The sequence below is a fragment of the Balaenoptera acutorostrata genome, chromosome 4 (genome assembly GCF_949987535.1).
Source record: "Balaenoptera acutorostrata chromosome 4, mBalAcu1.1, whole genome shotgun sequence".
Lineage (NCBI taxonomy): Eukaryota > Metazoa > Chordata > Mammalia > Artiodactyla > Balaenopteridae > Balaenoptera > Balaenoptera acutorostrata.
In genome coordinates, this window is record NC_080067.1 from 35,754,485 (window position 1) to 35,777,693 (window position 23,209).

Genomic DNA, 23,209 nt, shown 5'->3' on the forward strand with positions numbered 1-23,209 from the left:
AAAAGAGACTAAAACAAGCCGGTTCCACAAATTGCTGACACGATCAATTCTGGGGAGTCGCGAGAGGACCGCCTGATGATAGCACATACCTACTGTAGGTGGTATTGTGCATTAGACTGGCCACAGGGAATCTTCATTTAACTAGGGATAGCTTGTCACAACACACCCCAAGTTATGACAGATAATCATTCCAATAATTAATACCTTTATATAATATGATATAGTGCTTTACATTTTTTAATGACTTCTGATTCCTTAGCATCCCCTCCTTGAAATGCTTATTGCCACAGTTAAAGAACTCCATAGCTCTCTCTTGGACTACTACCTATTCTCGCACCTCACTCTAGCCCATTCTCATTCTCATCAGTGTTTTCTTGACAATCCATCTTGGAGCCTGTCACTCATGTTACTTACCTATAGGAGGTCCTACATCTTGTTTCTTATCTCCACCACCCTCCCATTTTTACTCCTTACCCTAGCCACATGGAGCTTCATGCCATTCCCCAAACACACTGTTTGGTTCTTAACTCTATTCCTTTACCATATATCATTCTTCTGTCATCCTTCACAAATGTCTTCAAGGTCCCCTTTGCCTGACTCGCAAACTCTCGCAAGGCTTTCAAGACCAAGACAAAGCTTCACTTCGTCTGTGGGAGCCTTTCTGAAGAGCCCCAGGGTTAGTCTTACTAGTTTTTATGCTGTCTTAACCTTTGTACACTGTTTTATTGTCATCTTATCATCATTGTCTATTTCCAAATCTAGGTTCCTCTGCCTCCACCATCATCCCTAAATAGAAAATGAGATCCTCCAGGCCAGCTACCCTGTCACAGTCATCGGGTGTCCCCAGATTGCAGCAGGTTCTCAATTCAAGGAACCAATGAATCTAGTTGATAAATTATTGAAAGGATTTTTGTTCCTGTTTGAGGTAGAGACAAATGGAATAATACAAAGTAGAAACTCAATGCTCTTTCACCCAGCTCAAAGGTGAGAAACCTATTTTACTGTGAACCAATTCTGGAAAGATTAAAATGGTTACTGGCTGCTTTTTTAAAAATGTATATAAGATGAAAATATTTTTATTGACTGAAAGAACTGCAGTGTGAAAATAGGCACTACTGTCATAGGCAGTGAACTGTTAATACCTGTTAAGAGCATATTTGAGAGACAGCAACACAGAGATGGTTGTTGTTATTGTTGTTTAATCTTTCAACTGGAAATCCATTTCAGGCAGAATCACAAAGCTGAGGAAGTGGCAAGTGGCTCTTCATCAGCCAGGATCATTTATTCTTGGCATCTGGATTAGGAGGACCACAGGACTGTGTGGTCCTTATTCCTTAGGAGGACTTTTCTTCAAAGGCTGACTTTTCTTTGCCATCCTCTCTCTATAAGGGGCCTCTTCAGCTTCTCTTCCCAAGTGGATTCTTCTCCACCATTCCACCCCGCTGCCCTTGTGAGGCAGGTGCTAGAGTTAATACTTAACAAGGCAAAAAAAAAGAAAGTTGCTCTTTAGCTACCTCACATAAATAATACCCTCAGGGAAATACCTGTATCTATGAATAGTTGTATATAAACTATGATTCACAGGTTCTCCAGGGGTTATGTAGCAATTTGGGAGACTGGTTGGATGGGACAAGTTTTGACTATTCCATCACCTACAGGCCTTGAGCATTTCTGAAGTCTTCTCACGGTACCAGGTCACATGTAACACGTAAACACTCAAGTTGTATCTACAAGACATCAAAATAGCTATATAATTTGAACAAATCAGTTATTTTCAAAGCATATCCATTTAGAATGGGAGAACTGGTTGTTTTGCATCATTTGAAAGTTAAAACAAGCATGTGTGTGTGTGTGTGTATACATGGGACTAATAATCTACATTCAACAGTCTGGCATGGCTTATATGCAGTGATGGAGTAAGGCCCGAGTTGCATTGCCCTGGCTCATCTTCTGGGTTCCGTATTGCTCTATGGGTCTCTGGCAGAGGTGCGATATGAAGGGCAAAGCACTGGCTTTGTAGACACACAGACCTAAGGTCAACTCCAGCTCAATCATATGCTACTTATGTGGCCTCAGAAAAGTTACCTACCCTCTCTGAACTGTAATTTCTCATCTGTAAAATGGGGCTATGTGATACCCACCTCATAGCAGTACTGAGTGACTAAATGAAATTATGTTTGTGAAGCACTTGGCAGATATTCAAAACATGTCAGTTCCTTCCCCTCAGAGGTAGTAATCTCCTCACAGGTGCAGAGGAATGATAATTTGAATATTTGTGTGTATATATATATATTTTTTTTAATTCTATACTTGATTGTATTAGAGTTGAATAGGTGTCATCATAATATGTTTCGAATTATTATTGCTCTGTCCTTCACACCACACCTCTGCCAGAGGCTCACAGAGTTCTAAGGAACCCAGAAGATGAGCCAGGGCAATGCAACTCAGGCCTTACTCCATCACTGCATATAAGCCATGCCAGACTGCTGAGCGTGGATTGTTAGTCCCACGCAGCTCCCGGAAAGGAAACACCTCGTTTGTTCAGAAGCTCCTTTAGATCAACTTTTACTAGAACACAGCATTAGCCAAAATCCTGACCTCACAAATACAACAAGGAGTTAGTTATCACTATAAGAAAAGACAAATTTCCCCATGTTTGGATATTATTAGGTAACCTCCTAACTATATTTTTATGTATTGATAGTTAATTTGATTTCTTTTTTGTTTGCTTGTTTTAATCAAAGTGATACATGCACACAGTTTGAAGAATCCAATTTATACAGTTTGCTGCAACAAATAGCAGCCCCTTGTGCCTCCCATCAGCACCTTTCTCCCTACATCAAAGGCACCCATATTCAGTGTTTTTAGCTATTTTATTTTATTCGTTTGATTAGTTGGTTGGTTGCTGTTTTTGGTGTTTACTCCCAGAACTTTAAGTATGCTATATTTGCCTATATTGCTAATTTGATTTTTTGAAGTACAGGCATATGCTAAGACTTCTCACTGTGGAATATAATACATAGCTTTCTTCCACCACCCTCTCCCTTCGCATCACACACTTCCCCCTCCTCGTCTCTTCATCATTCCATATCACCAGATCATAATTTTGGTTAGATTAATACTTAGTGTTTATGTTAGAGTCGGTATATAAGGGTTATTTATTGGTAAGTTCTACCATTTATATACTATCATTCTTCTTCCTTTCTTTTTGGCTCCAACTTGTTTCCTTGCAGTTGGTTTTTGTTTGTTTTGTCAAATATTCTGTATACTATCATAAACTGAACCTCAAACTCTCCATCAAGTTGTTGAGCCTTTTTTCTGAAAATGTTCAAATGCATTAGAAATTTTTTCATTTTCACCTTTTTAAAGAAGACTTTCCTTGAACCTTGTAACCTGCATCAGCGAGATGGATGGTCCTGGACCAGGTGCACACTGGCCACCCAGGTTGTCCCTTCCCTATCTCCTGGGAACTCCCTTTGCCTGGATGCTGGATCCATTGTCTTATCCTATCTTGCTTCATCCTCTCATTTTGGTGGAGCACATTTGGAGTAGCTTCGGAGAATGGGTGTAAGAGTGGTAAATATTTTTTGGAACTTACATGACCAAAATTCAACTTGTTTTCTGTTACATTCCCAAATTTCTAACCTTTAATTATTTTCTATATCCTCTGAATCTCATCCACTTTGTTAAAAAATCTCTTCAACTGGTAGGCCCAAGACTGACAGGAGTATTCCAGTAACAGTCTGGAGAATGTAATGCAAGAATTACTTTGTGATTCCTGAATTTGTACTCTAAATTCCTTTCTGCCACAGTTGCACATCGCAGTTATCGTACATTTGTCTTTCCTGCCTACATGTGTTCCTATTTAGGATTATCAACTCTCAATTTTGCCAAGGTCATTTTGAATTCCATTCTTATATTCTGAAGTGTTAATAACCCTGATACTTAGCATCAGCCATAAACTGAGCTTCATAAATATCATCCAAAATACTAATAAAGTACACACGGTACTTCTAGACCCTCAAACTTGCTGCCTTCTCTTCTAATGGCTAATTCCAAAAGATTCCAAACCATTAAACAATGGCAAAGCTTGATACATGTGACATAATTGTTTCTTCATAAAGAAAAGAATATTTGATGGTTGAGTTTTAAATCTGGGGATCTTATCCTGGTATTTTTGCAATGGTGTTCAGCTTCTGCTTTTCAAAGGCAATCTCTTCCCTTGTTTAAAAAACTAGGTGGTACATAATTCTTTTTCCAGACCTGAAGCATTCATTCTGTTAATACTAAACAGATATAATTAAAGAGGCAGCAAGGCATAGTAAAAGAGCGCTTACTTGAAGAGTGAGAGGACTAATGTTACTAGTGTTTCTCTATGATCCAATATTTGTTGGATGTACTAATAATCCAATATCTATTAATCCATCAAATGTGTATTGAGCACCCATTATGTTCAGGTACTGTGGTAGGCACTGGGGCTACAGAGTGAAAAGGACAGACATGGTCCCAGCCTTTGCTAAATAGAGCCACAGATACTGAGCAAATAATAACAAGTTGACCATTACAATAACTTAACCTCTATGAGGCTCAGTTTCCTCGTGAGTAAAATAAAGAAAATAATAGTACCACCTCATCAGTTCAAATGAGGTAATGCAATAGAACAACTTTATTAGCTCTCTTTTTTTTCCAGACAAACTACAAACATCTACTAGCTATGATTTCCTAGGGGCAGGGAGCATATCTTACTCATCTTTGTAACCTCAGCAAGTAGGCAGCGCTTGTCAAGTTAGCAGGAACTCAACACGTGTACAGAGCAAACAACAACTCCGAAAGAAGATGAATCTATATTTTCACGCAGTTACAGGTCTTTTCATTTTCTCACCAAGGTTATCCACCCATTCGTGAACTAACGAACTTTGTGTAGTTCAAAAGCACAAGGTAATTTTATAGTAAAATGTTTCCACTTAGCATGTATTCATCATTAATGTATGTATGTTTGAATAACTGAAATAATATAACATTTAAATTTTCATCTATTCCATTTCATATAGCAGGCAATTTTCCCTAAAATAATTTCTGAGGGCGTAGTGCAATTTCGGGGGTGTTTGACAAAATTATTTGAGATTTTAAAAGCACCTAAATAGGACACTCAAAACAAGTCAATTACTTTAAATTTCAAAATGAAATGCTAGAAAAAAATTTTTAATTTGACTCTCAAGCAAAGTTTCAGCTTACAGAAAAAAATTTTAACTTCACTAAAACACATTCAAATAAGTGTATGGAAATGTCAACTGACCTGCTTCCCAGCAAGTCTTCAGGATTAATGGACTTTAAATCTTTGGATACTAAAATTTGTATAGCAGACAGAGAGTTTTACCATGGAAGGTAATTCCTTCCATATTGGCTTTATTCCCCCAAAAGGCCTAAGGGATAAACTGTGATTTCTGTTCTTCTCATGCAACCACACAGTGGAAGGGCTGGAAGGGGGTCTAGGAATTGTCCGGTTCAGCCTACTTATTTTTCAGAGGAGGAAAAACAGAGGCCCAGAGAGGTAAGATGATTTGCCAGTTGCACAGCTGGGATTAGAACCAAAGTCTCCTCTTCTCTGGGACAGGAAGTAGCTGAAAACATTGCCTGGTATCCAGGGAATCTGCTTGTCTGCTGTGTGGAGATAGTCTGACCCTGGAGAGTCTAATTCCAAGACAGTTACACATACATTCCAGCTAAAGATGCATCTTCATTTTAATTGAAATAGAATGAGAGACCCAACACCTCCAGTTGTTTTGTTCAAGAATAGAAAAATAAAATTCTTTATCTCGTATCATGAAAGCTCTACTCCTTAATATAAGTGCACAGAAAGTCCTCCAGGAAGCCTTATTCAACCACAGCAGAGGTTCTCAACACATTAGCCTAATTGACCGGTGTAACCCAAAGCCTGCGCTGGTCCACTGCTTCTTTCACATGGCAAGGAACTACCTCCTGCCCGCTTTCTTCCCCACTCAAGAACCTCACTAACAGCAACCCTTCTCCTCAAATTCACCCATAACAGGTTTAACCCCTTTCTCTTGGCCTCTCCTTCCACTGTCATGGGATCTCAAAACAAAACAAAAACCCAGAAAGTAGTTCCTCTTCACGAGTTTGGGAACATCTAATCTTGGTGGTTCATAAATTATCAGATGGAGTCATGGTGGGAACATGGACCTGGGGAATACTCAGATTCAGTTCAAACAAGGCTCTGATTCTAAACTCTTGAGGAAGCCCTCAGTCTCTCTCAGGTTCACTGCCTTCATCTCCAAACTAGAGGTGATAATACTTATACCATAGCGTTGTTGTAGAGATTCAATGAAGACACATTTAAGCGTCTACCGCACTGCCTGGCACATGTTAAACACTCATTCTTTTCCATCTCTCTCTGTTGCTCACTTCTCCATTTTCAAGGAACCCCGCTGAATACGCAAGTATTGTCAATCGTTATACAATTCTTTCTACTTTTACGTATATCGGAATTTTCCATTATAAAAAAGTTTTTAATGAAATAATTTAAAATGATCTTTTTTGGAGGTTAGCAATGTTTAGTAAATACAAATACTCTTTCAGTCACGTACATTTGGGTAATAATACATTTTAAAAAGAACAATAATGTAGAAGCTAGAGAATATCATGTCATTCAAACTGAGACATGAAATATCTGATGTTCTTAAGGAGGTTTCATTCTAATATGTAAGCTATATGGTAAGGCTATATTAGCCAACCAAGTTAACTATTACGTGTGAAATATTATTCTGATTATGTGTATACATATTTGGAAAATATTTTTATCAAAAATATTACCTATTTCTCCTTTCAGTTTATGTAATTCAGAATAATTATGGGATTAATTACCCCCAAGTTGGGTATCTTTTCAAACAAATTGGTTTTGTCATTAGTTGTCATATGTATGTAGCCTGAATGTTGATCAATAATTGATGAAATCATATTCAGTTTGATACATTTAAATAAAATTAGTGGGTTCATGGTTCAGAATAAATATTTGTTTTTATTTTTTGGAAAGTACTATTCTCCACTTAAGAGGCAATATTTTGCCCTTTGTGATAAAAGCTCATGCCTTTTATCTAAGCTATAAAATATAAACATTTTAATCCATGGTTCTATGCGTTTCTTGGGAACAATGTGGTTAAATACTTAGGGCCAACTCACTTGTTCTTTCTAAATTTCAGTTTCCCAAGTTAGATAAATAATAATACCTTACATTTATAACAATACCTTTCTTTTAAAGAGTTCATAATGCATAGGACTACTCTATTTTTAATTCTGGAACATTCCTGTAGACTTAGTTAAGGGCATCTATTAAATGCAGCTTACCAAATAGGAACCATGGTCATGGGCTGAGTGACTTGTCCAGGGTCACACAGATATAGGGTTATAAGGGTCGAATGATATGACACATGGCAAGAGTTTGACAACCATAAAGTGTTACATGAATGCAAGTTATGATCAGAGATATGAACAGATTCGTAATGAGTTCTTACAGTTATTGACTGCCATTCTCAATACTCTTTTCCCTTGATTTTCTAGCCAAAACTAAAATAATACTTGCCACCAAAAAATCTCTAAAACATAGTGAGGAATAAGGAGAAACAGGGAAGTATATAGAACTCCGTGGAAATATGGTGCCATGTTGTTTTTACGTATATTAATAGTGACCCTGGGCTTCCCTGGTGGCGCAGTGGTTGAGAATCTGCCTGCCAATGCAGGGGACGCGGGTTCGCGCCCTGGTCTGGGAAGATCCCACATGCCGCGGAGCAACTAGGCCCGTGAGCCACAGTTACTGAGCCTGCGCGTCTGGAGCCTGTGCTCCGCAACAAGAGAGGCCGCGATAGTGAGAGGCCCGCGCACCGCGATGAACAGTGGCCCCCGCTTGCCGCAACTAGAGAAAGCCCTCGCACAGAAACGAAGACCCAACACAGCCATAAAATAAATAAATTAAAAAAAAAAAAAAATAGTGACCCTGCTATTGAAATAGCCTCCATGATTCATCTATTTATTTTTTAAGAATAAAACAATTAATATACTTCAATTTTTTAAAAAAAGAATAAAACAATTAAGTTTGGAATTCTGACCAAACTCTAACTTGGGGCTTGACTTTCAGTACTTCTGAATGTCTCTTGCTGCATCTACTCAATTTCCTAATTGATTAGAGAATTACTGAGAAATCTTGTAGTGCATTTTCAGTATTTGCTACACGATGCTCTCTACACAGCTACAGAATATCAGCAAAACTTGTGTATTATTCTCCCTTATTCTCAAAACTGTTTCAGAGTATAATGAGCTGCTTCAAAGGGGTCCGAAAGCTTCTAATGAAAGGTGTTTAGGACATGCCAAATACCATGGTTGCTATGAAAATTATCAGCCAACTAGAAACATTAGCTATTTTATGCCAAAAACAGTGTTTTAACAATGATTCATTTTTAGTCATTAGATGATTATTCTGAATTCTCATCATCTTGAAACTATATTGGCACCAAGAAAAAAATATGTTTTCAAATTTGGCTTCTTTTATGTGATGGTTCCATCTCTCATGTACCAACCATAAATTCTTTGCCTCTGGGACTGCAAGTGCTTCAGGATGTAATGGAAACTTGGTATCACATGGCAAGACATTTGTTCCCATTGCAGAGTGAGGCCAGCTCTGAAATTCAAACCCTAATGAGAACAAGTATGTAAATGAGAGCAGCCAAACCAAACATGAAGAAAACAAAGCCCAAGTATTCTATAAAAGACATTTTTTCAGCCTAGGTATTCATTAATCCATAGCACTTAGACTCTGTGAATTCAAAACAGAGCCTTTTTTCCAAAGTTTGTTACTATAGTGACATATCTATAAGACCTACATTTTAAAAAAACAAATGATAAGGACTTTTTAACCCCTAGAGTGGCTCTATTTATTAAATTTTCCTGTGTAAAGGAAGTGTTATTTAAACTAGACTATTATACCAAATATTAAAAATATTTCAATGTGCCTTGAATTAAATATGATTAAGAATGGCTAGTGTCAAAGAGTGCGTATTCTTAATCAAAATTTCAATCTTATGGTTTCTACAGAATACTAAAGATACTGTATTCTCAAGGACTTCTGCGTATGATCCAATATACATCTTGCATATTTTCTGAAATTTCTGCAAAAAATAAAATTGCTTCAATAAAAATGTTTTTAAAATCTTTGCCTAATAATTTAAATAATTTCTTTTTCCTTTTATAGATACATGTTTTTGCAGGGAATTTCCCACTGTTCCATGATTTTAGGCATATTTATTGTTTTACTTTCATAATATTGAATGAAAATATAAGATGTTGTAAAAAATGGAAAATTCATTCATTTATACAATATCTATTGAGAATCTAATATGCCAGGCTCTATTACAGATCTTGGAAATACAAGAATGAACAAGACAGGTAAAAAGCCCTTGACCTCTTTGGAACAATCCATTTTAGTGTGGGAAGGTAGACAACAAATAAAAGAAGTAAATACATAATATATTAGAGGGTAATAAGTGCGATTGAGAAAAACAAAGCAGGAAAGAGGGATGGGTGTGGGAGGAGCTTGTAGTTTTAAATAGTGTAGTCAGGGTAGTCACATTGAAAACGTGACATTTGAGCAAAGATTTGAAGAAGGTGAGGGAATTAGGCATGCAAATATCTCAGGTAATGAGCAGCAGGTACAGTAAGTGCAAAGGTCCTGAGGCAGGAGGCTTCCTTGGGGGAATCAGGCAACAACTAGCATATTTGAGTCTTACCAAAGCTAAAGCTAAAACGTTTTGTGGACCCATTTATATGTTGGCTGTTGCACACAAAACCAAGACTCCAATCTTGTCCTTTGGAAATCTAGATTTATAAAATCTTAAAACCAAAAATAGTCATTCTTTCATTCAACCTCCTTATTTTACAGATAAAGAATATGAGACCCAGAGAGGTTATGACCTGTGCAAGGATACATAGCTAGATAGAATGCTGCAGTGTGTACAACAGAACAAAGGTTTCCTAACACACCACTTTCTTTCAGCTTTACTTCTCATATTTTAATTATTTTTCTGTTCCTCATGTCCTTTTAATTCCTTTACAAATTCCTCTTTTATTTCATAAATTTATTCTTTAAAATGTCTCTGCATTAATTTGAGTCAACTGAAAAAGCACTAAACATTCCTAATATTATCTCCTGATGGCATTCAAATATATACTGATCCTGAGAGGCAATTTGTCTTTGGACAGCAGTTATGAAGTGTCACATATCACATAACTAAAATTGTAGTCTCATCTGTTGTTATACCTTTACGAAGTTACTTTTGGTTTAGGTGGTGTATGTGAGTACATTTTTAAAATATAATAGTAATGCATTCAAATAATAATTATATGTGATCATTGTAGAAAAATTGGAAAATAGTTTTTAAAATTAAACAAAAAAAGCCTATAATCTCATCACCCAGAGATAGCCACCATTTAAGTGCTGATATATTTTCCCGCAAATTCTTCTCCTATGTGTACATGTAATTTTCTCCCAAAGATGAGATACAATTTTGTTTAATGGTCTTTAACTTGATATTCTACCATATATAACATTTTTTTAAAATATCATCAAATGATGATGAACGTTCATCTTTAAAATGGTTTTAATTTTTGAAAACAGTAGCCAACCAGAAATAAAGTTCATTAATAGAGTAGCCTAAAAAGTCTGGGTGATATTTTTCTACTCATAGCAAAGTGCTATTGTAAAGTAATATGATCAATATTCACAAGCTTCATAATTAAGTTGTGAAATAATTTAAGAGTTTTAGAATAATACTTAACAAAAATGCGACACTGAAACATGTGAAACACTTTTAAAGAATTTACACAATATGGGCTTCCCTGGTGGCTCAGTGGTTGAGAATCTGCCTGCCAATGCAGGGGACACAGGTTTGAGCCCTGGTCTGGGAAGATCCCACATGCCGCGGAGCAACTAAGCCCGTGAGCCACAATTACTGAGCCTGCGCGTCTGAGCCTGTGCTTCGCAACAAGAGAGACCGCAATAGTGAGAGGCGCAATAGTGAGAGGCCGCAATAGTGAGAGGCCCGCGCATCGCGATGAAGAGTGGCCCCCGCTTGCCGCAACTAGAGAAAGCCCTCGCACAGAAACGAAGACCCAACACAGCCATAAATAAATAAATAAATAAAAATTTTAAAAATTAAAAAAAAAAGAATTTACACAATAACCTTGGCATGCTACTCTTTTCTCAGTCTTCTTTTTCATCACTTAAACATTTTTTAATTTTTTATTTTATTTTTCAGATTCTTTTCCCTTATAAGCTATTACAAAATATTGACTATAGTTCCCTCCTTTTAGTCTTAAGGCTTTATAATCATACTTTCTAAAACACCAAATTCTAGGGACTTCCCTGGTGGCACAGTGGTTAAGAATCCGCCTGCCAATGCAGGGGACACGGGTTCGAGCCCTGGTCCAGGGAGATCCCACATGCCGTGGAGCAACTAAGCCCGTGAGCCACAACTACTGAGCCCGTGCTCTAGAGCCTGCGAGCCACAACTACTGAGCCCACGTCCCTAGAGCCCATGCTCTGCAACAAGAGACGCCACCCCAATGAGAAGCCCGCACACCGTAACGAAGAGTAGCCCCCGCTCAGCACAACTAGAGAAAGCCCACACACAGCAAAGAAGACCCAACGCAGCCAAAAATAAATTAATTAATTTTTTAAAAACCCCACCAAATTCTATATGAGATGATGGATGATCACAAAACTTATTGTGGTAATCATTTCATGATGTTTGTAAGTCAAATCGTTATGCTCTACACCTTAAATTTAAAAAACAAAACAAAAACTGCCATCAAATAATAAACGATATATTTCAAAAGTATTGGATAAGGTAAGCAAACCTTTTTCCTTTTTGTTTGGAATTTATACCAGTCCGTTCACATTTACATAAAGTCCTATGGTACAAAACATCTAGGTGTTTCTTCTCCCCTGTTCAGCTAGGAAGATAAATGAATTTTGTGTGCTCCAGAGAAAGTAATAATGGCCTATGCATCTATCTCTCCTGAAGCTATCAGACTTGATGGCCCTGCTTTGGAGTTTACCTCGGTAAGAACTAATTTAACCTTCGTATACAAAGGCCTGGAATTGGGAGAAGATAAAGGAAGGGGTGAAGAAAGTGGCCAGGACAGTTGTCACCACCAGTCTACCAGGGCATAGCCTCAATTAAATAATGCTATCTTAGCATTCTTTTGCTAACAGAGAAATAGCCCATGAAACCGAGTAAAATTCCCTTAAAGGGAAATACGAAGTAGTAATCTCTAAAAGAAACTTAACCCACCAGTACCAAACTGTATGGCCTTGCCTCCTACCTCTTCCATAAAGGTTCCTCCTCTGTGGCTCTTTTACGACTCACTGAATGCTTCCAAGTGTCCCTAGATTTATCTATGTATATTTTTATCTCACTGGAAAAATGAGGCTCAGCTCTGAGCCTCCCTAAAATTAGCTCTACTTGTTAGAAGTTCTTCTTGTCAGGTGGTTCTATCACACTTATCTAATAATTGCATTTAAGCAAAACGGTTTCTTTTTTCGCTGTTGTTCAGAGCTGTTTTTTCTCTTTCTTTTTTTTTTTAAATGGGGCATTTCACATTCGTCTTGAGTAATCAAAATCACTGCCATTAACTTAGTTTAGGGTTTCATTGAGAAAAAGATTTCTCTCTTACAGGTATTAAGCTTTTGTTTTGCTATAAAGTTATTAAATGTCTATATAAGAACTGTCATGTGGATTCTTAGATATTTCTACCACTTTGGTATGACAAAATTATAGCCCTATAAACTTATCTTTGACTATATAATGAGAAGTTTAGATCTGTCTAAACATAATACACAACATAGTCTAAACTATGAGAGACTAAGAAAACAAAAAGGTTTCTTTTTAAATGTAAATCAGATCATGTTAATCCTCTCCTTATAACCCTCCTGTGGCTTCCCATTATACTTAAAATAAAATACAGGTTTTTTCACTTGGCCCTGCTCTCTCCAGATGCCTCCAGCTCCCTCCCCACCACACACTGGTTTCAACCTCAGGGTCATTGTCTGCACCTGTCTCTCCTCCTTAAATGCTGGCTATTGACAACGAGCTTGCCCTGGGCTCAAAGAGCCTTTCCTAGGGCCCACCTGGCACACACCTAAGGTGCCCTGGCTCCCACCTTCCATGATTGCTTTGTTTCTTCTTAACAGTTATGAATATTTGAAATTACAACTTTTTTATTTGGTGTCTGTTTCCCTACTAAAACATAAGACCTATTAGAACAAGAGGTATAAGTGTTTTCCCCAAGTCTAGCAAAGAAGCCAACATATAGTGGGCTTCTAAATATGTTTTGAATGAAGGAACAAGTAGATATTTAAAGCTGTTTGCTCAAAATATAAGGCTGGTGCTACTAGGAGATTTTTTTCTTTCACCAAAATATAATATTTCAAATGAAATATTAAAAAGCAAAATTATTTTAAACACAGTAGTTAAGCTGAAAGAAATTCAGTAGAGAATATTTGGATAATGTGAATGAATCATTACCACATAATTTCTTTCTTGAAAATATGCATTTCTGTGGAAAGGGTTGATTATTTTTTCCTTCGAGGGTAGAACCGTTGTATTGATGGAGTACCTATACAGCAAGTAAGAATGCAATTTTTATAAACAAAAAATCTAGAATTAGATCAGTCAGTGAGTAAACATTTGCAGTATGCAAAAAAAGAAAAATTAGTATCAAAATCCAGAAAAGACAGGGTGAAGATGGAGAAAATATTCTAAATATTTGAAGATGAAAATACATTTTTATCTAGTCAATTTATGTTAAAAATAGGTAAGTGCCACAAAATGGATGTCATAGTAATACTATTATGATTATTCCTTAGGGATTTGACGGCCGCAACTGGAACGACCCTATGGTTAACATTTCACCTTGATTTTGCATTTTTCCTTTATTTCCCTTCTTTTCCAAAGATCCCAGGCAACAGATGGGGAAGGGAAGTGAGTATTAATTTGCAGAGAAGCAGCTCATTACATGGACATTTTAAGTAATACCCAAATCCTTGTGCAAACATGGATCATGAGTTGAGATTTTAATGAGAATGAATGCTGTCAAAGTAGGATTTCAAGTATTCTAAAGTTAAAGCTAAAAGTGTTTTGTTTCCAGTGAGGAAAGAACTAGTTAGTTTTGAATTAAAATCTAACTTCAAATACAAAGTAGTCAAGATTCTATCTGTGCCTTTCAACCCTTTGTTCCTATGAATTAAAAGTAGTCCAATTAACCAGGTTAGAATGACCAACAGATTATCAGTCAACAACACTTAGACCACCTTCGTGTCCATATAAAGCTTATACAAGTTTCTACACTCAAACACACTTTTTAAAAACTTTGTAAGATGATAATAGTAACATACATAGGGAACTATAACCCAGAAGTCTAGAAATTGGCAATGTCTTTCAATGCTCTTTTATTGTTTATTTTTTTATTTTTGGCTGTGTTGGGTCTTCGTTTCTGTGCGAGGGCTTTCTCTAGTAGCGGCAAGTGGGGGCCACTCTTCATCGCGGTGCGCGGGCCTCTCACTATCGAGGCCTCTCTTGTTGTGGAGCACAGGCTCCAGACACGCAGGCTCAGAAGTTGTGGCTCACGGGCCCAGTTGCTCTGCGGCATGTGGGATCCTCCCAGACCAGGGCTCGAACCCGTGTCCCCTGCATTGGCAGGCAGATTCTCAACCACTGCGCCACCAGGGAAGCCCTCAATGCTCTTTTGTGAGTGTTAAAGTTACAACTTAAAAGTAAAGGTATGTCATCACTTGAAATGATACATAATCACATCTGTGCATATACCAAATTCATATACACAAGAAGGACAGAATAGATGGTGATGATTTCACATTACCAGTGATAGGCCATTAAATGTCTGTAAATAACTAGTTCATCTATGACAGAATATGGCTTCTTCCTAAAATCATGTACACTTTGTAACTTTCTTTAATTAACAAATTGTATTGAAAACATTACTGCCAATAGCATCACATTGAGTTCTATCTTTCCAAAGATGCCAAAACACTGCCATATGTTATTTTTTTCCATCCATTCTGTCTCTGGGGTTGGTAGTTTAACGGCCTCTTTACCACAATGTTGCTTCTTTTTAGTAATGGGGAAACTGAGGGATTAATATAGACTTGTCAGCAGTCAGAAAACAAGTCTATAGCAAAACTGGAGCTTACTCTTGATCTCAAGTTCTCTCCAATTAGGCAACGCAGATTTCTTTTATCCCAAATGGTAACATATAATGTTAAAAAAAAAAAAAAGGAATATAGTCATTAATAGATTTTCTATTGAAGTTGCCCTACACTGCAGCATTTAAGCTAGATTTCAAAACCACAGAACTAATGTTTTAGATTCTAAGTTAAGTTCCATAATAAAAGAAAACAAGCTTTAATAGGACATTGTATTTATTATTAGTTCAAAATTCACCCTTTTCTTCCACCAAATTGCTCTATTTTGCCTGAAGTTCAAAGGTCTTTGGAACTCAAGGAAATCTTCACTATTAAAAAAAGACATCATTGTTTGATAGTATATTGAACTCTAGAAGAGTAGCTATAGAACTTTTCTTACATGTGAAAATTTTACACACTTCATTCTCAAAGTTTGTACATCTCAATCAGATTATGTTTTTCTTTATAAGAGGATTCATGGAATTTCATTAGCCTTAGTCCTCTTTTGTTACCTTTTTTTCCCCCTTTTTGGATAATATTACACAACAGCTTCACTACAGGGGGTTATTAATAAGATATTGTTCCAGAAATGGAACCCCAGGTAAATCATAGTAATAAGTCCAGTACTACTTGTTCAGACAACTGATATTTATTTCCAGCAAACGCTTTTTGGAACCTGAAAACTAGTCCTCCACTTTGTATTTTTCTAACAATTTAGTGATAAAAATATAGAAAATAAACATGTTATTTCTAAATCCCAGAAAAATTTGTTGGCTGGGATACAAGCTGTCCAATTCCTAATGCACACAAGGGAATGCTCAATAAATGTCACTGTCTGACTGACAGTACTAATTCTAAAGGTTACTTCTCTTAACCTAGACAGTTGCTTCATTTCTACTGAAAATATGATTTTCTTTACTCTATTCCAGAGTGTTTGGATTAATGTACCATTACTAATTTAAGTATGATACGCATTCATTGAAAAAAAAAAAAGTCAGGTTTTCTTGAGTATTTCTGTAGTTTACATTCCAGGATCTTGTGACTATGAAACAGTTTTCCATCTGGTAACTGATATGGTTAGATGATAACCTAGCAGACTTTGGGGATAGGATGCTCTCAAATGATGAAAAGATCTTGCTGCCATAGTTGTTTCTTGCTTTGTTTTGTTTTGTCTTTTTCCAATCGGCAGAAATAGTCCTTAGTTTCTAAGTCATTTTTCCCCCTGCATTGTTCTTCCTAAATATGCTTCCCATACATTGCTTCAAATTAAGTCTTTGAGGGAAGAACAAAGTGTAGAACAGTCAAGTTGGAGGTCCTTGAGCAGTAACCAAGGATTCCCACAGTTTCCACCTACAGTTTCTGGGTGCAGGCAGGAAGCCAGGATAGTTGCAGTAAGACCCCTAGTCTTGAGGTATGGAACTCCAGGGATCTCCCCAGTTCCAGTGTGTTAGACTACCGAGTTACTTATTATGAACTCTCCACACACACACATACTTGCATGTACATCCTGCTTTCTATCATTTTAATTAGTTATGTGACAGCTTTTAATTTTTTGTGGACCAACCAGAAATTACATAGTTTTTTGTAGTTATATGATTTTTTGCTCTCTATAAAATGATTTCAAACTTACTTGCAACAACCAGAATTCTTATCATTTCTTAATAGAAGTTTTATGCAATAAGTTCCTAACGTTTTTAAAGAGCAAATGTATAAAAGAAGTTAGGGCCTTTAAAGCGTTTGGAAAACTTACTTTCAAGAGAACTATTTTATTAGTTGAAACACACACAAATCCTTAAACAGATAAATAAAACATTTTGACTTTATAAATCTTATTTTTTTGCTAGATGTCTTTTAACATCTTTAACCCCATCATTACCAGAAATATAGCCCATTACTTATGTGTTCTAAATTATCTTTGCCATCATTTTCATTTCATAATAAATACTTTACATGTTCTTTAAGGAGAAACAGTCTTACAGATTACTTTAAGATGATTCCTTTAAATGTGGGATTTAAGAGTATCATAACAAGTAATCAAGAAGTTGATGTTATAAAATAATGTAATGGGACAAGCAGGCATACAATACTTGTTTTTCCAAAAGCCGCACAGTCAACGTCACCCAATGGTCACCCCTTTTAACAATCTGGGAAATCAATCCAAAATGAAATTAAGTTTTTATAAATTCATATTGGATGTAACCAGTTGATCTAACTTACTGATGGAAAACTGTCTCTAACAATTACTGAAATTACAGATTTAGAACTGAAACATTCCATTAGCTATCTCTGCCACAATAGCAGCATAATGTTACTCTCTTCCACCCCCTTAAGAAACAGGGATGTTATTATGTGGTCTTATTTCACATCCTGACCTCAGTCACTTGGGTATGGAGGACATGGGTTCTACTAAAGTTAAACGACAAATCTCTGTATATTATTTACAACTAAGGACCTAAAAAATTCTCTGTAAATTTTAATTACCAAAACATCCTTTGGGATAAAAAGTATTTCTATTCTTCAAAGATTAGAGAACTGAGTACAGTGATTAACTGATTTATGTCAGTCATCATGGTATGACAGCTAAAGCTGTAATAGATATGAAATTTTGAATTCCATCAAGACATTTTAGATTTTACCTAAATGATGTATTAGTATGTCAAAGTTCAAGAGCTGCCTTCCTCTTTTTTTTTTTTTAACTGTTTAAAAGAATGGCCTTACCATTTTCTTTCACCAGAAGGCAACTAAATGATAAATTCTCCAGTACTTTCATAGCTGCTTTCTGGACAGGAAAGGGTGCTTTCTAACTTGTTCTGATTGTTCATGGCCCAATCCAAAACATCTAACACTCTGGCTCCAACTAGGAGTTTCAGAATAAACAAAAGAAAGAGCTACAACTATTTAACGCAGTAGGTTCTACATTTATGGAGCCCATAAGTTGATTTCATGCTGAAAGTAAAAACAATCTCAAGATGTTTAAATGAACTCTTCGATGCTGGAATCACAACAAACTCAGGAAAATTAGGAATATGTTGGTAACCTCCAATCTTTTTTTAAACTGACCTCACCCTGGGCAAGAAACCATCTCCTGATGCCATTGTTGGAGACAGAATTTCTGGCTATAAGATCCTTTTTCTGACTCAATCTGGCTTGCTATTCTTGGTTAATCATCCCCATTTCTCTCAACGTTTCACTCCTCTGACTATAGTGGATAACATTTATTATCAGGAAAGACTTTTTTAAGTGATTCGGTTCCTCCAGCCGTCTCCCTCCTTATCCTAGCTAAACCCCCCCAACCCCCATTCCTATCGCCTTGTTTCACTAAGATTTTGCTAAACATTAGACACAGCAAGCACATGACCTCCAGTCTTCCAGTGTCTCGGAATAAACCGATATAAAACCATTCGATTGGCGCGGCTGTAAGTTTTTCTAGCCTTGGAATTTAAGAGTCTTTAGTTCTTCAACTCTAAAGACCTATAGCGCAAAATTTAAATTTAAAAAATTTTTAAATTAAAAAAAAAAACCGCTCCCCTTTTTTAACCTTTAGCCCCGCCCATCGCCCCCCCCAGCCTCCACGCGAAACTCCGCAGGAAACCGGAGGGGGCGGGGCGGTGACGTCACGACGCCGGTGCGTCACGGAACGGCGGCGGCTGCGGCGCTGGCGGTGGCTGCGGCAGCGGCGGCATTTTAGTCGGCAGCGGCGGCGGTAGCGCGGCTGCTACTCCTCCCAGCATCCCTGGCGCGGCCATTTCAGCCCCATCTTGGCTGAGGGGAGGGAGCTGCAGCCGCCGCTTCAGCAGTTTGAATTTCAGTTTCTCCAGAGCCTGCGAACCGGTCGCACCGAGGAGGAGCCGAAGAAGCTACCGCCGCTACCTCACACAGCCAGAGCGCCGCCGCTTGCCGGCCCGCCGGCCGCCGCCCCTCATTCTCTCAAGAGCCGCGAGGGGAGGCCGAGACCGCCGCCGCCGCCCGCCCGCGGGGGTGGCTCCCCCTGTGAGGGGAGGACCGAGCCGGCTTTCCCCTCCCCCGGAGCGGGTTTCCGCCAGAGACAGTCGACATGTCCCTGGGGCTGAGCTCCGGCTAGAGCCGGGGAGGGAGGGCCGCCCGGCCGCACCGAAGCTCCGCCGCCCGCCCGCGGCTCCCGGCTGAATCAGGAATCCCTGGCTCCGGACTCGCCACTCCTCCTTCTTCCCTCTCGGCGTCCGAGAGCCCGGAGCTGACGCCGGCACTGGCTCGAGGAGCGGGACAGCACCGCCCCTCACGCCGCCGCCGCCGCCTCCTCCCTTTCGCCCTCCCACTCCCACCCCCCAGCCTAGGCCTGCTGACCGCGCGGAGCGCCGAGCTGGACTGACCACGGCGGCCTGGAGACGCGAGGAGGAAGCAGCCGGCCCGCCCCTGGGATCGCGCTTTCGCCGCCACTGGGGGGATTGAATTGAGGTGCCGCGACTGCGGGAGGCGAGAAGGAAGGAGGAGCCGCCGCGCGAGTGAGACGGGGGCAGAGCTGAAGAGACCGACACGGAGAAGGAAACGGGAGGAGGATGTCTCGCGGAGCGGCCGACGCACGGATCAACCCGTGACTCTTACAGCGGCGGGCCTCAGACCCCAGCGCGGACGCGGACTTTGTCTTTGGGGGCCCTGCTCTGCCCTTCCTGGTTTCCGGCAAGATCGCAGAGGAGCCGGCGTGCCTCTCTGCCCTCCAGCCTTCCTCACCATGTCCAAGATGCCGGCCAAGAAGAAGAGCTGCTTCCAGATCACCAGTGTCACCACGGCCCAGGTGGCCACTAGCATCACCGAGGACACCGAGAGCCTGGACGATCCGGACGAGTCACGCACAGAGGACGTCTCCTCCGAGATATTCGACGTTTCTCGGGCCACGGATTACGGCCCCGAGGAGGTCTGCGAGCGCAGCTCCTCCGAAGAGACGCTCAACAATGTTGGGGATGCGGAGACTCCCGGTACCGTCTCCCCCAACCTCGTCCTGGACGGACAGCTGGCGGCTGCGGCGGCCACTCCCGCCAACGGAGGAGGAGCCGCTTCGGCCCGCAGCGTGGCTGGGGCGCTGGCCAGTACCCTAGCGGCGGCCGCCACCTCGGCCCCCTCCCCGGGGGCCCCCGGACCCCCCCCGGTCGCGGGCCCCTCCGCCGGGCCAGGGACTGCCGCCCCCTCGCAGCCCCCCACCACTTGTAGTTCCCGTTTCCGCGTGATCAAGCTGGACCACGGCAGCGGGGAGCCGTATAGACGCGGCCGATGGACGTGCATGGAATACTATGAGCGGGATTCCGACAGCAGCGTCCTGACGCGGTCCGGGGATTGCATTAGGCACAGCAATACTTTTGATCAGACTGCGGATCGGGACAGCGGCCTGGGCGCCACCGGAGGGTCCGTGGTGGTGGTGGTGGCCTCCATGCCGGGGGCGCACGGACCCGACTCGGGAACTGACAGTTCCTTGACTGCTGTGTCACAGCTACCCCCGTCGGAGAAAATGAGCCAGCCCGCCCCGGCCCCGCCGCAGAGTTTTGGCGTTGGGCAGCCGCAGCCGCAGCCGCCGCCCGTAGGTGGGGCTGTGGCTCCGAGCTCGGCTCCGCTGCCGCCGTTCCCGGGAGCCGCGGCCGGGCCGCCGCAGATGATGGCAGCCCCGCCGCCCAGCCAGCCCCAGGGCGCCGCGCCTGGCTCCGTCCCCCCGGGGCCCAACGGACAGGGCCTGCCGCTGACGAATGTAACCCTGGCGCAGCCCGGCCTGGCCCTGCCTCCGCAGCCCGGCCCGGCCGTGGGCGCTTCTGCCGCGCCGCCGCCCCAGCAGTTCGCGTATCCCCAGGCTCAGATTCCGCCGGGCCATCTGCTGCCCGTCCAGCCCGCCGGCCAGAGTGAGTACCTGCAGCCGCACATGGCCGGCCTGCAGCCGCCCAGCCCGGCGCAGCCCTCGTCCGCGGGCGCCGGAGCGGGCCCCGCCGCGTCGGCCGGCCTCCCCGCGGGCCCCGGCCAGAACGCCTCCTCCACGGGCGCGCAGATTATGGGCGCGGCCTCCCTGCCTGGCGAAGCCGTGGCCCCGGGGCCGGGCCTCGCGCAGGGCGGACCGGCCGCCCCCGGTCAGCCGGCCGGAGTGCCCCCGGCTGCCGTGGGAGGCGCGGCGCAGTCGGGCCTGGTTCCCGCCGGGGCCGGGCAGCCGCAGCCCGCGCCTCCGCCGCAGATGGGCGGCAGCGGCACGCCATCGGCAGTGCCCGGCGGCCCTCACGCCGTGGTGCCCGGAGTTCCGAACGTGCCTGCAGCCGCGCCCGCTCCCAGCGTGCCTAGTGTGTCTACCACTTCTGTTACTATGCCAAATGTACCCGCGCCCTTGGCCCAGGCGCAGCAGCTGAGCAGCCATCCTCCGGTCAGCAGGAGCGGCAGCATCATCCAGCACGTGGGGCTGCCCTTAGCGCCAGGCACGGCCAGTGCACCGACGAGTCTACCGCAGTCTGACCTAAGCCAGTTTCAGACTCAGACCCAGCCTTTAGTCGGGCAAGTTGACGATACTAGAAGAAAATCCGAACCCCTACCTCAACCACCACTTTCTCTCATTGCTGAAACTAAGCCTGTTGTGAAGCCTCCTGTTGCAGATGCCCTGGCAAACCCCCTTCAGTTAACACCTATGAACAGTCTCTCCACCTCTGTATTCAGCATAGCTATTCCTGTTGATGGTGATGAAGACAGGTATGGAAATTTTATTTGAAATATTTGATGGGAATGCTTGACCGGACATTGTAGTTTAGGATACAACTGTGGGAGATTCTTTTCTCAATTTGAGGCCCTTAATGTTTCTAAATATAAAAGTTAGTTTGTGTTTAGTAAAATTGATTCATCGGTTCTTGAAAAGACATTAATTTTAGATTACTGATGTTAAAAAAGATGTGTAAGGAGAGAATTGGCGTCACAGTTGTTTAGAAGCACTAAATTGGATAGGAATGCAACATCGTTGATTCAGAAGGGCGGATTTTAGTTTAATCCTCTCAATTTAGAAGTGGTGGCTAGTAGGTTATGCCGTGTAGGGTTGTCCCTTTATTAGATATCAATCACACTTGAACACTTAATGGCAGAGTGTTTTGTCAGTGTGAGTTTTGAGACTGAGAGATAAAATTAAACATTTCCCATTCTGGAAAACCAGAAAGCCCTCTAGTAGAGAAAGAACCACATAAGGTATCTCCTCCAGTGTATCTGGAAAGGCTGGAGAGGTAATGGTGCAATGTCAGATCCGGCTTTGAAGATCGTATCTTCTTCAGCCCTTTAGTAAAAGAGGATAGAAGGTCAGGAGGCGTCCCAGTGACTTCTTTAAGATGCTTTTTTTTTTTAAAGCAAAAAGTGTATTGGAAAGATGTTCTTATCTTCCATCAATCTTTTTACTACAGGCAAGGGAGGTAGGAGACTCTTGACAGTAGTGAAAGCTGTAGTTCTTGAAATTAGAGTAATTTTATAGTAAAAGTATAAATGTTAACAATTGGCTCCCTGTATTTAGGGGGGATGCTTTTAAATAGTTTAAGGGAAAATTGGTGTATTGCTATACCAGTTCCAGTACAGTTGATGTTTGGTTATGGTTTAATGAGGATTTTAAGTGGTTTTGAGGAAATGTCACATGAAAATTTGATGTAGTGTGTATAATACAAATGTTTAAAAACTGACTTATTACCAGATATTACATTTAAAAATTACAGAGAAAGTTTCAGGTACTTTACAGTTAGAAATTTATTTTCTGAGGTTTTTGTTTTGAGAGAGGTTAATTTTAGATGTGTTGAAAGAGCAGAACTATTTTTATAGATTTCTTGAATAATTGGTATGTAGACTACAATGAGAGCTGTTAAAGCTTTTTCTTTCTATTTTCTTCTGAGTTCCTTCACATTCTTTTCTTTTTCATTTCGAATTAGCCTTGTATTTTTGTTATATACTTCTGTTGGTTTGGAAAATGCTCACTGAAAT

General features: G+C 41.0%; 1 protein-coding gene across 3 annotated transcripts in view; it reads left to right on the top strand.

Annotated features, from left to right (window-relative positions):
• Positions 1 to 19,103: 19,103 nt before the first annotated feature.
• TSC22D2 (TSC22 domain family member 2) overlaps positions 19,104 to 23,209 on the top strand; it is a 55,494-nt gene continuing 51,388 nt past the window's right edge. For all 3 annotated transcript variants that reach the window (XR_009008103.1, XM_057545037.1, XM_057545038.1), the window contains exon 1: positions 19,104 to 21,952. Coding sequence is in view for 2 of the 3 variants with exons in the window: in XM_057545037.1 (XP_057401020.1) it covers positions 19,974 to 21,952 (1,979 nt within the window). In the remaining variant the exon portion in view is untranslated. The remainder of the gene's footprint in view (positions 21,953 to 23,209) is intronic.